Genomic DNA, 17,436 nt, shown 5'->3' with positions numbered 1-17,436 from the left:
CTATTTAATAGGCCTATAACATAATATATTAGACTAGACTATATTATACTGGACTATATTTATCGTAGCATAGCTATTTAGAACGTCAAATATCTCACTAAAAAGACTGCAACTTCCAAAATATGTGATACTGGGTTAGAGTTGCTCACCTAATTTGACAGTTTATTCGTATGATAAATCTAGACTTGTAACCCTGTTATGCACACTGACAGCTAAGACACACGAGGCTTTCATCGAGTAGGCGCCTCCACCAACGTAAACCAATAGTGCAAGAGCGGCGGCGGCGGCTGCCTCATTCAATGCAAACAATTGGAGTGAAGCACACTTTTGAAGCGACCAACAACCGGTACATAAGTTAGTATACTGTAGTTATAATATACCTGACTCGAACTCTGCACTGCCGCTCCATTTGTTAGAAGAGGCGATTGTCGACTCAGCTAAATGCCGTTTCGTGTGACTGCCCATATTGAACGGCAGAAATCTCGATTCTTCAGCAGTCTATTCAGTTTTTTGAGAATAGCCAAGTCTTTCTATAAAACTTGTTGAAGAATAATTAATAACTTGAGTCTTTCGAATTCAAAATCTTTTTGTTAGTTTTAGTTTTTTGAAGTAATTTTTCTGATAAATTTAATCTTTTTATAATCATGTGATATTCAATTTCATATTCATCTCAGTTAAACATTTCTTTTTTCAGGCTGCAGAAGTGAGTAATGGTTTGAAAGAATTTAAAGACAACACTCGACATACCCTTGAGTTTCGACAAAGATGTTACAAGGCTCGGAATTTACTCTCCAAATTAAGCAACTACACGTGCGAGTTGCTAATGGATATGGAGATGACCGATCCACTTGTAGATGAAGATGAGTGTGACATTATTCAAGTTCCGTATCTACCTGCAATCGAAGGTGAATCTCAAAAAAATCATCAATTTGAAGTGCAGTTCCTCCATGGAAAAAGTCCCTGGAGTTTCTGGCTCTGTCACAATGATGAAGACACCACTAGGAAACTTGAGAATCTTCTGCAGTATGTATTTTTATTCTCATAGTCTTTAATTTGTGAAAATATCTTGAATATTTGTAAAATGGTCAGTTGCAAGTAGCCAACCACACATGCTGTTAACTATTCATTGCGGAGACAGAAAAGGGGCAGGATCTTCTGATATTACAAAAGTCTTCAATCATAATATTTCTTCTTTAGCTGTGTAAAATACACGAACACAGGCCGTATGATTTTCAACAGCTTATATGCTATTATGTATATACTGTTTTCTCTAAAGGGCTAGTGAAACAGAATAAAATTTATCAAGTGATAACTTACAGTGAATGATTTACACTTGAAAATGGCTCTAATGAGTTGAAACTAATGCGATTTGATAGAATAAAAAAGGTACTTGATAACTAATTGAAAGAACGCTCCAGTAATCGTACATCCCAAAATGAATTGTTACCGATATAACTTAATAATGGTGGAAGATTGCACATTTCCAAAAAAAATATTCAATTTGATAAATTTATGGCAGCCTCATGAAGATACCATTATCAATTTTGTTGTAAAATTAGCTAAGGTATCAAATAAAACCAATAGGAAGTATTTATGTCACTTCCATAATATTGTTAAAAATATTATAAAAACGAAAACTTTCTATTTAACAGAGATTTAATTTGGATACTTATTGTTTATCGGTATTTTAAATCAAATGAAATTGTAGATAATTCAATTAGTTCAGTCAATATAGATATGAGAAAGGAGGTGTGCATGAGATCATTCGTAACTCTGTATCTTTGATGAGCACTGAGTTACAATTTTTCAAAAATGAGAAATTTTAAGAAAAAATAAATTTACATGAATTTTAGTTCTTGGATCAATAAATATCTTCCGATTGTTACCATTTGATAACGTGTAATTCAAAATCCCTCTGGGCGTAATTTTGTGCTCTACAATCTGAGACCAGAGAGCGATCTATCTCATAAAGATTTCCAGGTACACCTGACAACAATGCTCCTTTTATTTTGAAAAACAAGTTTTAGCTTAAACTATCATAACCAACTCCATTGTCATGACATTGAGATTATGCCTAATAATTTAAGTTCATAAGATCATATTCTATGAGAATCACTAGTTAGATGCAATTAATTTAGATCAGAGGCGCGCATAACCATTAATATTGAACCATTATTGATGAACCATCAATTTCTTCAAGAGCACTTACCTTTCATTATTATTATCATTCATTATTATATATCCTATTTTATTTTTAAAATATTGTATTATTTGTATTTATTTTATCTACACATGGTTTTGTTTATTATTTTATTATTGAATGTTTAATAATTATGAAATGCGTTTATGTTTTTGAATGTAATTGTAATGTAATTGATTTTAATTGGTTGAATAAAGCATTTATTATTTTATATATAAGAACACCTCAAGGATCAAAAATTTAAACACTCATAACTTTTGATACAGTCATCGAATCTCATCCTAGTACAGCTCATTCTTCTCGGCTAGTCGAGCCGGTTCAAAATCATGCATTATAATTCAATTTTGGTCGAAAAATAGAAAATTCATCCTTGCGTGTACTTCAACAAGTTTCAATACACAAAAAATGACCAATAATTTTAAGGTTATGGTTAGAGAGAGGAAGAAATTTCCAATAAGATTCATATAAGTTGTTCCTTTGTTTAACGTTTTTGAACTTTTTATGAGCGCTCAAAGTTGAAAAAGTAGATTCGTCAAGTTTCAAATTTCAAATAATTTGAAAGCTCATAAAAAGTTCAATAAACGTCAAACAAAGGAAGAAATTGTATATTTCTACCTCTTTCCAAACATATTCTTTGAATTCGAATTTGACTAATAGTTTTCTAGTTTGTGAAGGTTTTTAACAATTTCGTAAAATCTATATATCTTGGAATCTAAGGTTCGTGTAGAATGTGGGACACAGAAAGTATATAGTATCTTCATGAAAAACATTAGAGATCCATTATACTTATCTGAAAAACTCCTCATTATACTGTATAATGCTCTACAAAATGTTATATTCTCTAAATGATTAATAACGCAACGTTTATAAATAATATTGCTCTTAGTTTGAGAGCACTTTCAAAGATGTAGGCTAATTTCCAATTCTCTGTTTCAGACAAGGATTGAACAACTTACAGGAACTGGCAAACCCGATTTGTGGAGATTATGTTCTCCATAAGCAAGACAATAAACTTTCAAGAGCGTTAGTCCAGCAAATACACTCTGAAAGGTAACGCAATTCTATCATCAATAGTAGTAATTGTAGCATTTTATTCCGTATTAAGAGCCCAACATCTCATTAAAATCTTACTTCCCTGCAAGCTTATCAACGAAAGAAAGATAGATTCATCCTTTTCTTTTTTATCTTCCAGGTTTGTCTATTAAAAAACTATAAACCACTACAAGAACAAAGCTATATCAATTTTAATGAATTTCTTCGACCCGTTCTCGAATTTAAGCAAAAATATTAATTTCGGAAGAATTATGGTTTTTGAAATGGGTGAAATTCCAAAAACATTGAGTTTGTAGTATCGTGAGGCCATTTGAAATTGTATTCATTCCCTCATTGACTGCCAGATGGCAGGAGAGTTCTATAATTTTATAATATCCATTACTCATCAATATTTATCGTTCCAGGCACTGGATAGTTTGCCAGTCAGTGTGAAATCAGCTCTCGTACTGCTAGCACTCCCTGTCGAGGCTTTAAGAATCAGGAAATTCGTCCTGAATCTGCCTAAATATTCATGTCATTTAATATCATAGGAAATTCGGCCTATACATTTATTTGTGTACATAAATTACATTTTCGTTCTAAGTGAAAAGTTACTCACGTTTTGTATTAGTGAAAAGTGAATGCCAGAACTCAATTTTTAGTTTTGTCTTTATCAATAGTAAAGTCATATATCCAGACAGTAAACTTCATCTCAGAACGGGAAAACAGCAAGGAATCAACTTTAACAATCGCATTTCGGATAAATCGGTTTGCATAATTCCACCTATCTTTTCCTCTCATCTATCCTATCCAACTGTCCACCTTTTACCTCAAATATAAGTAGGCAAGCAATTCGATTCACGACATGTTGGATTTGGGATTTGGTGAGTACCTTTTCTGATTTTCTATGTGTTCTATGTATGTGGGTTTTTTTGAATGGATATATTATTCAGCACAAAGATTTGATTCGTTTTATACAGTCCACTTCAGAGCATTTGAAACTTGTAGCTTGAAATATTTAAATTTAAAGAACCAGTTTTTACGTACCAAGTATATTTCACTTTGAACTCCTTTCAAAATTAAATAAATTGTGAGACAATACCGTAACAAATTTAGGTTAGTCTGAAGCACGGTATTTACTTCTTCTATATACTGTGGTCTGAAGTAACCTTACAAAATACAACCAAACTGTACTGTCAACAACAACAACAACAATTGGTTGTTTGGAGGTTAGAGGTAACTGTTTCGACTCGAATCAGAGATTTGTATAGTCGGCGCATGAAGGCATACATTTGTTTTAGCGGCAACACCTACGAGTGTGAGACAGATTAGTATCGACATCAAGAACAGCAAGCCCCTTTTAAAGCAATGCTGTCATTTTAAAGTGAATCTTACTTTAACAAGAAATAACATCAACTAATCAGTATGTTTTTAGTAATTGGTTATTAGGCAACAAGTCGTTCTCAGTCAAGTCTAGTCACTCATGAACGCAAACCATTTACTACCATAACTAGATGCCTGTTTTGACAACATTTTCGCCATTTTAGCCGCCATCTTGAATTGCATTTGATCGAAATTGTTCGTGTCAGATCCTCGACAATTTTGAAATCAGTGTTACTGAATGTGAGAGTAAAAACTTACATTTTAATGATAAAATCGTTTTCAATTTTGGACTTTGATAAAAAAGTGAAGTGAGATCAGAATATGGAACCATCGAATTACATTAAAAAAAAAGACAATATCAGTCTTATTCTTTCAATTATTAAAAAATGTATTCAAAATTGTTTGAATAGTGATTATATTGAAGAAGAATAAACGCAAGATGGAAGGTTCGTTAATTTTGTTTTAAATCATTGTTTCATTTTATTAGAATTTTAAAAAGGAGCCGATGTCTGTCCAAGGCACAGAAAAAAAAATGGGTACAAGCATCCATATAAATCATCGTGTGCTGTGAAGTATGAAATTCTCAGCTCATAATAATATCTCACATTTTTTCAAATCTAATCAAATTTATTGCCAAATTCATATAAATAATTCACAAAACATGGAAAACAAAATTCAATTTCATACATTAGAAATTTACTAACAAAAATACAAAAGCTTTTATTCAAACTGAATAATAATAAAATATATAATATTGGCGTTGCAAGCAAAACAAAGTTTGTGTGCTAGCAACGAGCATTCAGTAAGCACTCCAATTTGAGAAAACTAGAAAAAAAGTAACTGTAGAGACAAAAAAAAATTAGCAAACACTTCAAACAAAAAATTAGCATACACTTTCAAAAAAGAAAAAGAAAAATCTTGATAGTGGAGTAGTTCATAGTATAAACATAAACGTAAACAAAATATAATTCGTTGAACAAATATTTATTTTGATATAATTATCAAGAGTTTAAAATTAGTTCAGGATAACATTATATAAATTGGGTTCAGTTTGAGAGACAACTTTCAATAGTAAAGGGGGAAATAATTAATTTGAATCAGTGCAGGATAAAATTATATAAATTGAATTTAGGTTGATAGAAAACTTTCAGATAGTGAAGGGGGAAATAATTTGAATAAAACATGATAATAAAGAATTTATGAATGCTTAGAGTTGAAATAGTTTGACTACAACATTTTCGGTCTTGATCCAGTTCTCAATTTTTGTTTTAAGTGCTTTAGAGGGTTTTATTTTTATAAAATGTTCTGGAATAATATTTATCAGTTTATCTACTATGTAGTTGAATTGTCTTCTGCATATAGTTAAGTCAGTTCGAGGAACAATATATCTGTTTGCAGATCTGAAAATATAATTAGTTTGATGCAGTTTAAAGATATCTGTATGATTGCTAATATATTTAATTAGATTTGTAATATATAGCTGTCTGACTGTCATAACTCCAAATTCCAGAAAAAGTTGGTGACTAGGGTATCGTCTGGGCACTCCCAAGGCTGCCTTGAGAATACCCTTTTGAATAACATTCAATTTTTTAAAATGTGCATTGAAAGCGCCACCCCACACCCTAATTCCATACTGGAAGACTGACTGAGCATATGCTAGGTATACCATTTTACTTAGACCTTTGTCTTTGAGTAAGCTCAAATTATAAAATTTGTGGATCATAAATTTCATTTTGCTACACATACTATTTATATGCTCATTCCATCTTAAATGAGGGTCCAGAGTGACACCTAAATACTTTGTTTTGGTCACGCTTTCTAAAACGGGACAAGGGCAAGCCAGTTGATTACGATTGCTACCGTTCATGCCATACAAGCAATTTACATTGTGTACTCTTACTGCATTTAATTCAAATCTGATATCATCGGGTTGAGTACTTGAGTTTGGTGAAAAAGTCATATAAACGCTCTTCGAGTAATTCAGTGTCAACGCATTTCTAACAAGCCACACTCTCACACCAGAGAGTCCGATGTTGGTTAAGGATATCACATTGTCCCATGAAGTCCCCGTAAAAACCAATGCAGTATAACAATACAAAACTCTACATCCCTTGATAGGAAGACTTAATAGATCATTTATATGAACTAAAAATAAAATCGGAGAAAGAACTGTACCCTGGGGTAAGCCGAATTCTGTTAAAGTTACTTTGCTCTCTTTTCCATTGAGAGATATCATTTGTATTCTGTTCCCCAAATAACTAGCAATGAGCTTCAAGACCGGTCCACGAAATCCATATTTTTCAAGTTTTTCAAGCAGGTTGATGTGTGGGACAGTATCAAATGCTTTGGCTAAGTCCAGAACCACAGCCAAAGATTTTTTATTTGTGTTGAAATTAGATGTTATTTCTTTTACAAGTTCAGTCATGGCATCCTCAGTACTCCTATTTTCTTGGAAGGCATATTGATACTGGTTTATTAAATTTAACTTTTTTAAATATGAGACAACCTGTTCTTTTATTATTTTTTCAAAAACTTTGGATAAATTACTTATGAGACTTATTGGACGATAATTGCCTGGATTCTTCTTGTCCCCAGATTTATGCAATGGGATTATGTTTGCTATTTTAAAGTGACTTGGGAAATGTCCAGTTTCCATACATCTATTAAAAATTAATGTTAGGGGCTGAGCTATAAAAGTTGCTATTCTTTTTAAACAAAAACTACTTAAATTATCAAAACCAGAGGATGCACCATTTTTTAAATTATTTATTTGTTTTATAACTTCTTGTGAACTTGTAGGATGCATAAAAAAAGAATTCACAAGGCGGAAATTAGAAACAGCAGTGGTTTCCAGATAAGGAAGATTTTCATTTTCTTTGAAGACTCTCTCCGCGTAAGACTTTCCCACATCTGAAAAATAATTATTTAGTAGTTCAGGATCAATACCAGGCAGAACTTTTTGGCGTTTACTGTTTAATATTTCTTGAATGCAGCTCTATACCTTTTTATTGTTCCCTTCACATGATTTTAATTTTTTCTTATAAAAGTCGATTTTTGCTGATTTGATAAGTTTATTTAGTAAATTTCTATGGACTCTATAATTTTCTCTCAACGTGACATTAAATGGTTGTTTTTTCAAAGTATTATGCATTTTGTCTCTTATTCTTATTGAATTCACCAAACCTGAACTTATCCATTCCTTTAGAGGTCTAGATTTACATTATAACTTTATTTGATGAGTTGATAGTTTTATATAAGATAACAACTTTTTTACGAATCGGTTAACTATATCATCCAAGTCAGTAGAGGCGTCCATATTAGAAAGTTCACCAACCCATGTTACCTCCTTCAACAAATCAATGAGTTGGAGTTTGAAATAATTTATTTTTCCCTTGTAATGATTTGTTTGGTTTATTAGGTGCCTGTTTGTTTATATCAATATGGAGAGTTATACAAAAATGATCGGTAATAGAAGTTTTATGAATTATTCCTAGAATGTTTTCTTCCCCAATTTTCGGACTTCTGTGAAAAATGTGATCAATACAGGTTTCAGAATTATCATTTACTCGTGTTGGCTTGTTTATGAACGACTTGAGACCGTTTATTTGCATTAAACTGATATATTCATTTGAGGTTTTACTATTTTGTAATAGATCGATATTCAAGTCACCTAGCAAAATAATTTCTTGTGTCTTATCAATGTCTCTCAGTTGCGTATCAAGATCAGATAAGAAAACATCAATGTCAGCGGCTGGAGATCTATACACTGCTATTAAATTTATAATTGAACCATTCATTTGTAATCTTATTGAAAGAGTATCTGCTCCCCTATTTACATGAGTGATTTCATCGAATAATATACAATTTTTTATAAAAACACATATACTATTACAGTTATTCAGATGACCTGGTTTACTTAGTGCAGTGAAACCATCTAAACTATAATCGAAGCTCTTATTCTCATTCATCCATGCTTCTGATAAAACTATAATATCATAGTTTAGTTTACAATTTTGTATAGTTTAGTTTACAATATGAATAACATTAATAAAATCATTGGAACCATCATCAAACTGATCGGGGTAGAAATTGAATATGTCATCATTCTCAAACGTACTGTAACATTCCAGATCTATCAAATCATCGAAGCTATAACTATTGTTATTAGTCATATAACTCGAATTAATTATATCGTAATATGAAATTGTATAATATAAGAGAAAAAATGAAACAGAATGAAGAGTGAGGGGAGTAAAGAAAGAAAGTTATATGGAAAAAAATTAGATAATATATAGAAGATGTATTATACGAAGACGTGAATAAAATGGTGGGAAAAATAAAATAAACTTATTAATCCGAAGTTAAAAAAAATGTGTAAGAATGTATTGATTATCACAAAGATAAGATCAAAAAACAAATGACAATGAACCTATGCACTGTGCTTTTTTGTCATTACGGAAAATATCAATCGCCGTTGAATATGTCTAGATCTTCATCACAAGTAATTCTTTTTGTTCGCGACTTTTCGCTCTCTTTTACAAATGTTTTACAGTCTCTGATCTAGACAAACATGAGTCTCTTTTTATTTCTCAACTCCTTGGCCCTCCCGAAACAAACGCTTGAATAATGGTGAAAGATGTTCGTTGATATAAACCTGATTGTCGGTCGGCGAATTGCAGATTTCCTTCAGCTTAATTCCCTTCTTCTGTTTTGCCGCCGCGAGCCATGCAGCCTTTTTCCTAGGTGATGTGAATTTGACAATAATTGAAGTGTCTCCTTTTTTTGTTGGAACGCGATGCACCACCGAAACGTCCTCTTCTTTGAAATTTAGTTGAAGAGGCTTACTTAGGCGTTCGAGTACGTTTATGAGGTTTTCTCCTGTGGTTTCCGGGATTCCAACTATCTCCAAATTGTCGATTCTGCTTCTCTGATGTAATGAAATTATTTCTTGTTGTAATGAGCGTACATGATTTGCAGTTTCCGTGTTTTTCTTCTCCACATCATCACACTTTAGTTCAATTTGTTTTGCTCTGAAGCTAGATCATCAAGACGAGTTTTTATTCCATCGGTTATTGTGGTTAACGTATCTAATTTGGACGTTATATCCTTCCTCAATGACTCTACCTCCTGTCTTAACATAATTATTAATTCAGATAATTGAAAATTTGAAGAGTCACACTGACCTGTATTTTTGTTCACAGAGCACTTACAGTCATCGCACTTCCACATTGCTTTGTTCTGGGCACTCATTTTTTTGAAGTTTTTTAGTTCAATTCTTGTACACGTAGGGTGGAAGGTTTTACCACATTCACTACATCGAATTTCGTCACAATCACTAGTAAACTTTTTTCACATTTAAAGCAATGCGACATGATTTCAGTTGACTTTATAGGTTAAAGGAAAGTTATTTACGAGAGAGATGAGCACAGTTGCACTGGTTCGATTAGCACGATTGCACGACTACCTTTCTCATCGAGCGCTCGACTGATACTGATACATTTACTTTATAGAAATCCTCATACTTTAGACTCGTATACAATTCTAAACATACAAGTGGGCCTGAAAATTACAAACTACAACTCTTTCTTTGTGTGGGGAACAGTTATTGCCCGATGAAGCGAAGATGAGGGTCACAATGAGGAGAATGAGTAGCCTACTATTATCAAAGTGGCTTACTTTCTAGTGAGAAAGCATATTCTTGAGCATAATCTCAGCATTCTGTTTCAAACTGTAAAATACGACTAGATGATAGTTGGAGGAGAAATATTCTATAAATCCAATTATTTATGAATGAATTATTACATTTATTGTATTTTGTTGCAGGTATCATATTTTACTTATCGACCAAGGAACTACCTCAATGACCAGATTGAAAAGGCTGTTTAAAATGGATAAGGAAATAAGCTTGATTCCTCACCAAGCTCTCAAATGCACCCTCATCAAGGCGAGTTATATCTTTGAATAATCAACCATATTAATCACACTTAATAGTTTATGTATTGGACTTGAAAATTCATTCTTCAATAATGTAATCTGGGTTTCTTATTTTGAGATGTTACCCGCTGTCTGCTGTGCATCACTTTGTAAAAGATTAATTATTGCATGTATTGAACTGGGCTCAACTCGTTAGCAGAAGTCTTTAATTCGTTAAACTTTACTTTGAACTGCTCTATATCCACATCGGTCTTCTCCTCATTACACAGTGAATCATTCAATCTGTTCCTCTTCTCTTGTGCAAGCTATTTCGCTTAACATCATTTTCAGCTGCAATGTTCACCAAACCAGCCTTCAAATCTTCATTTACCTTGATTGCGAAATCATATTTTTTTAGCAGTGAGATCACTTCTGAAATCATATCTATTACAGCTTCTTTCGAAATTTTGTTAGTGTATATTCACCGCAATCTCAATCTCCACTATCAATCAAGTCCTCTTCTAGGTCTATTAAATTGCTCACCATCTGTGACCTCATGGTATTGTGCACAAATCGTGTTATCATCTCACTAAACAGAAAGAGCAGTCTGCATTGAATAGCTTCTTTAATATGTATATATGACAATGGGAACCGAAGTGAAGGAAATTTGACGCTTAAAGGGGTAAAAAGCAGGAAAAGACGGGACGCTTTTAAAAAGAGAGGATCAATCAAGGAATATGGAAGAAAATAAATTATTATAGGTTTGAAGTATAGGCCTACAGTTTCAATTCATAGGCACGATTCCGGAAATCACAACAATGCGTCGGATTTGTCTATTTGATAGTGAATGGATTCGCAGAAGCCACTTGTAACGGCCGGAGTCATACTTCCGTGTTCAGTTCCATTGAATTAGTAGAGATAGTTGAGCTCAGCTTATACACAAGATACATATGTGAAATGTTGCAAAAAGAGGGAGGAGCTTGAAAGAAATGTTGCATCTCATTATTATGCATTTGCAAGTGTTTTCCTGATTCTGTAAAATGTTAGTTCGTAAGAATTTATTCCATTTTATTTTGTATTATAGCAGAAAGGAAATAAATTTGATTTGATCTATCTTCGATCTTATCTGTATCATAAGCTGGCAAGAAGCTACGAGGTAGAGGCAACAAAACGAAAAAACCCTTAGCAATTCATTTATCAACAGTAGAAGAGCTATCTATAAGTTGAGGTTCTTCGGGATGAAGTCTTGAGGGATGATATCTTCGGGAAATTTTTAATTGTTCATATTCAGAACAAGGCGGCCAAAGTTCAAATATGACGTATTTGCTGTGCATATAGCAGTATTTATTCTTATTGCTTCTAGGTTAGTATTGTTTGAAAAGTTGATACTATGGTTCACTCACAATATTAAACTTCAATCTTGTACTACAATTGTGACAAAATATGTTAACGTGTGTTATTCATGAACAATAATCCTCACTATGATAGATCACTGAAAAACTTGAAAAACTGTGAACCAAACTCTCAACGCAACTTGAAGCAGCTATCAGCGGTGCCAACATTCTCTCATTATCATCCGCCTCATTACCTCTACTCTAGCGTAGAGTTCATGTGGGCATCACCCTCATGAAGGGTGTCATTTAATTTCAGGGAAAAAGGAAGTCATTTTAACTTTGTAGTTCCTATTTTCAATTTTAATTATGATAGGAATAATATAATATGTAAACTAATTGAGAAATTGTCTCACCAAAAAATATGTAGAAAAAACAAATTTCTAAATGGACATTCAGAGTCAGCTGTTAGAGCGGAGGAGGGGGAGATGTCATAAGTTATGGCAGTCCCCCAGGCAATCGAAAATAAAATATAATTTAATAATCTGTGTCTCCTTGTAAAAATAAAATCAATAACTAAATTCCTTGATAAAATATAATTTAATAATCTGTGTCTCCTTGTAAAAATAAAATCAATAACTAAATTCCTTGATAAAATATAATTTCATATTGGAAATAATAATTTTATTTTGCAATAATGGCTAATACAGGTTTGTGCAAGATTACCAGGAAGCCAATTTGTGCTGACTGGAAGAGAAGATGCTGAGCAACCATAGAGGTGGAGCTTACCAGTCCCCCACCAGCCAGCAGTTATAAAAGTAGATTTTTGCAGTTTTCACTTTTGGAACTCATTTACTTGTGCTACTTGTGCCGCTCTTCCTGCCACCCGATGACTCTGACTGGTACCTTCCTCTGTACCTCACATTCCAGCCGAAGCTGACGAGAGGGTCACTGTAAACGGGATTAGTATCCTACAAAATTAGATTTCAATAAGAAGAAAATCCTCTCTTATATAAACGAATATTTAAATTTAAGATAAAATTAAAAATAAATAAAAACTATATCCTTTTCATACAAAATAATTAAGACTTGTTTAGATTTAATCCGGTTTAGTTTTGTTTAGAAAGTTGCGGGACGGACGGCGTATAGGGTTGAAATATTAACTGTCCAGAGTTCGGCACACAATTCGCACAAGGCTTCATAACAAACATTTTTCTGGATTAAACTTTTTGAGACTTGAATGTTATATTACGTGGATGACAAAATGCGAATTACTAAATCAAATCATGTAGAATTGATTTATTCTGTTTTCATTCATATTCTTGAGCTTTGGGTTAATCGAGCTGTAACCTTTGAACTGTAAATGGCAAAATTCACCAAAGTGATTTATTCATAGTGTATGCTCTATTCAATGTAGTATCCCAATCTGACGGGAATTTAATTGAGGTTGATTGAAAATCATTGAATTGAAGTGTGCTTCAACTCGATCGATGCGCTGGGAAAATATTGATAATTAATAAAAGTTACTTTGTTTTACAGGATCCCAAGGATTCTTCACTGTGGAGAAGTGAGGTAGATGAAGTCTTTTTCGCTGCAATGGAACAGTGTAAATTGACTGTGGAGATAATCGAAGAGATACAGGACTTTCCAACTCGTTTTCTTGTGAAAGTGAAAGCCCAGGATATTGAAGACGACACTGAAAATACAGTAGATCTTGGAAAGTGGGTAACAGATCGAATTATTCCAGCACTGAAAAGTGGTAAAACCTTGAAAGGTTCTGTGTTTGATGCGTTTTATAGTCAAGATGACGAGGAAGATTATAACAGTGATTCATCATCAAAAAGCTGCCAAACTTCACCCATCATAGAACTACCACATGATGACGATGATAGAGTGTCATCTAGAACAGACGAGAAAGTTTCCCTAGAAATAGTTGCCGTTTCAACTACTCCAGCAACGATCACCAACACCAACACTCAAACCTCCAATTATCGACACAATTATAATTCCAATGCGATCAATGCTCCAATCTTAAAAAAAATTGCCGCCAATTTCAATGAGTATCCAGGAGGAGATTACCCTGTCAATCAAACTAGTAATGTGATGACGGTTTATCGACCTGTTATGCAATTGCATCAAAATACAAATCCAATGAGGGGCTACCCTTTGATAAGTAGCCCTCCAGTGATGGGATTGGCAATGAGACCACCTCCGCCTGCAGGCTTGAATAGGAACTACCCAACTCCACCAGCGCCAATTGGTCTCCATTCACTACATAGGCCTAATGCAAGCTCGTGGTCGACTAATGGCTTCAACACAGTTGTCAATCACAACTATGGTACGTTAACCTTCGTTTCTCCTCATTTGGACCCCACAAGATGCCCAAATTGTAACTAAATGCAAAGTAACACACAAATGTTTGATGAATTTCCTTGTTTGAAATAGTTTGAGTGATTTCCTGTACAGTACTTATTTTCGTTCGAGAACATGTTGCTTAGAGTATGTGTTACTCATTATCCGAGTATTTGTCAACTATTATCTCTGATTCCATGTTTGGTTAAATCAACTTTCTAGATCATATTATATATTTATTGTAACCAACATAATCAATTGATGTTTGTTTTTATCTTTGAATTAATATTTTTCTAGAAATACCTGAACATGAATTGTGTCTTATATCTCCTTACATTTATTTTATGTTAATAAATCAGAATATTCATTGAATAGTTTCTTATGTATTATTGAGTTTGTTACGTCTTGCTTTTTATTAAATGTCGCTTTTAAATTTCTCTTTATTTAATTATTTTTTTCAAAATCAATAAATTATTTTTTTCAAAATCAATAAATTATTCTTCCTCAATGTTTTTCAGAAGTGGCCAAATATGAGTTGAAAACGCCCGTAGTGCTTGTACGTCCAAATGAAGAATTGCGTGCAATTTGCTCATATGTTGTATCGCCTAATGAGTTCTATGTGCATCTAGTGAATAAGAACAATTCCAAAATGGATTTGTAAGTAGAAATTTAATGCTGAATCTGTAGTTAGTGATTGCACGAGTTGAATATGAAAAAAAACCTTAACATGATTGCTCACCCCTCTTGCCTTTTCATACTTCCTCTGTTAGAATGTTTTTCCTTTCGCCTTGCTTTGTATGCTCCTCAACCCACTTTAGCAGCACTGGTAACCCTACTAATTTTTCATCTCAATTTTAACCTTTTTGCCAAATTATGTATTGAAGTCGGTATTACATCAATGAACCCAATTGCATCACATTTTGAGAATTTTCACTGTTAGAGAATAGTTATTTGTGCAACTAGTGCGCAAAGTGACAGTTTGCTGCACCGAAAGAAACGTTTACGCCCGAGCCGTAGGCGAGGGCGGAATGGCTTCTTGAGTGCAGCAGAGGAACTTTGCGCACGTATTTCACATTTAATTTTTCCTACAGTTACCATTGAATATGAGAAGTGGTTGATTGAATGATTATGCGTAAAATGATGGCTGAAATCCATCAAATGTTTGTTTGTGTGTGTGATGCTGTTATTAATAGCAACTTTAATTCATTTAAAAATTAATAATCCAATTGACGTTGAAAATTCTCAGCCAAAGTTCTCATTTTTATTCATTCAAGAATCAGAAAAAATACAGATGGAACAAAAACTTCACATTCAACAGCTTGTTGGCTGAACCGAGATGCAAGATGGCTGAACACAACAAGATGGCTGAACCGACAAGCGCGCGACCTAGCGGGAAGAATCGTACCTAAGTTTGTTTCATCCAGCTAAAAATATTACTAGAACACGATTCAGAAATTCAGACTTATGCTCAAATTAACGAGAAAAATGCTCAAAGTAAACTGAAAAATATTTATAAAAATAACATAGACAACAGAGAATATTTATTGTAGTATTGTTATGTTTTTTATTATTTTTATTCATATGAATATCGAACGGTAATCATTCAACCTCAAAATTCGAATTTTATAATGTATATTTGCAACTATTATTTATTATTTAATGATGAGAATTCGTAAATGATGATTATTTAATTATGATTTAGATGAACATTATTCTTGTTTTGGATTTCTAGATTGGGATTTTATCATAAATGTAGGGTAGCCATTGAAATGATTCTTATCTAAATCTAACCACAGTCATTTTTACCAACTTAATTTTTGTTTTCGTGCACTAATCCTCCATATAACCCACCAACTATTTTGTGTTGCCATGTTACAAATCTGGAGTGCAGAAAAATTTTTTCCCGCACTAGAGCGGAAAAGTGAATCTTTGCGTTCTGTAATCAGTGCAGGAATCGTCACTTTTCAAGGTAGCTGTAGGAAAAATATTTAGAACATGACTATAGCCTACAATAATATTATGCAGCTTCTCCATAATTATTGAGAAACACTGATATCATTGTCAGTTCCACTTAATTATTATTTCACTAGAGGACTGCAGTTTCGTGTTGATATTTGCTGAATTGTGTTGGTTTCAACTGCTGTCCTGTAAGTAAATTAATGAAGCGGAATTGACAATGAAATAAGTGTTTCTCAAAAAGACTATAGCTTTGGGTTTATTTTAAGCAATTGAACTTTATTTTTATTGCTGCACACATTTGAATCCTCTTATTATTTATTTAGCTTATCATATTTATAAAATATAGATAGAGCCTTTGAGTTATAATTTGATGAAATATCACGTTTGAAAAACATGATTACCATTATTACCTTTGTGCCAAAACAGTAGGCTAGTCCGTTGTTGTCATATTTTCATTATTCATTTGTCTTTTGAAAAACGCCCAAGTTATTTGTAGTCCAGACAATGAATGCTCAAAAAAGGGCATAGAGGGAAATGTTTGGAAGACAATTTTTGACCTCGCAGTTCTGTTTAGGGTAGTCACCCCCTACATTAAAGCTCCTATAACAATGTAAGGAAAACTTGGAATAGTGAAATAATACATCATTTCAAAGAGAATCCAATGCTCTACAAACCTACGATAAGCATGATGCATTGTTGGAGAGTTATAAGTCCTGAAAGAGCAAAACATGGGTTAAAAACCTGCAATTTCAACAATTACACACCTTCAAGAGCGAATATCTCGGGAACTGTTGGAAATATCAGAAAATTCCACTGAACATGAAGTGCAGAGAATTTATCAAGCTTAATTTTTGAATGGTTATTTTGTCGGTTGAACGCATTGCTTTCAAGATATGAGCGTGGCAGCGAAACGCTGAAAAATGCAACTTTTAAACCACCCTCATCCTCTTAGCACATGAGTTAGGAATGGGAACTTTTGATATGTTCTCCTCATAACTAGTCTCAACAAAGCTGCAAAGTCAAAAATTGTGTTTAAAACATTCCCTCCAAATTCCTTTGTCAATTGGTCTATTGTTGCAAAACTGGAGATTTCACACTCAACACTAAAGCTGCTGCAACATGTGCAGGGAAATGCGTAAAAGTGTGAAATTATGCATCAAATTGAAGAGAATTTAATGCTCTATTAGCACATAATCAGCATGGATTTTTCCCATCAATTTTTAAAAAGTTATAAGAGCAAAAATTGAAAAAAATGGAGGCAACATG

General features: G+C 33.1%; 1 protein-coding gene across 3 annotated transcripts in view; it reads left to right on the top strand.

The window, feature by feature from the left end:
- The window catches only part of LOC111057370, a 58,256-nt gene that overhangs the window by 1,958 nt on the left and 38,862 nt on the right, over positions 1-17,436 (top strand). For all 3 annotated transcript variants that reach the window (XM_039427161.1, XM_039427163.1, XM_039427162.1), the window contains exons 3-7: positions 695-1,023; positions 3,137-3,250; positions 10,439-10,559; positions 13,399-14,197; positions 14,730-14,868. In XM_039427161.1, the coding sequence (XP_039283095.1) occupies positions 695-1,023; positions 3,137-3,250; positions 10,439-10,559; positions 13,399-14,197; positions 14,730-14,868 (1,502 nt within the window). The remainder of the gene's footprint in view (positions 1-694; positions 1,024-3,136; positions 3,251-10,438; positions 10,560-13,398; positions 14,198-14,729; positions 14,869-17,436) is intronic.

Source organism: Nilaparvata lugens, chromosome 4 (assembly GCF_014356525.2).
Source record: "Nilaparvata lugens isolate BPH chromosome 4, ASM1435652v1, whole genome shotgun sequence".
Taxonomy (NCBI): Eukaryota; Metazoa; Arthropoda; class Insecta; order Hemiptera; family Delphacidae; genus Nilaparvata; species Nilaparvata lugens.
Note: the sequence above shows the minus strand (reverse complement) of the source record. Positions and strands in the feature narration are given on the sequence as shown.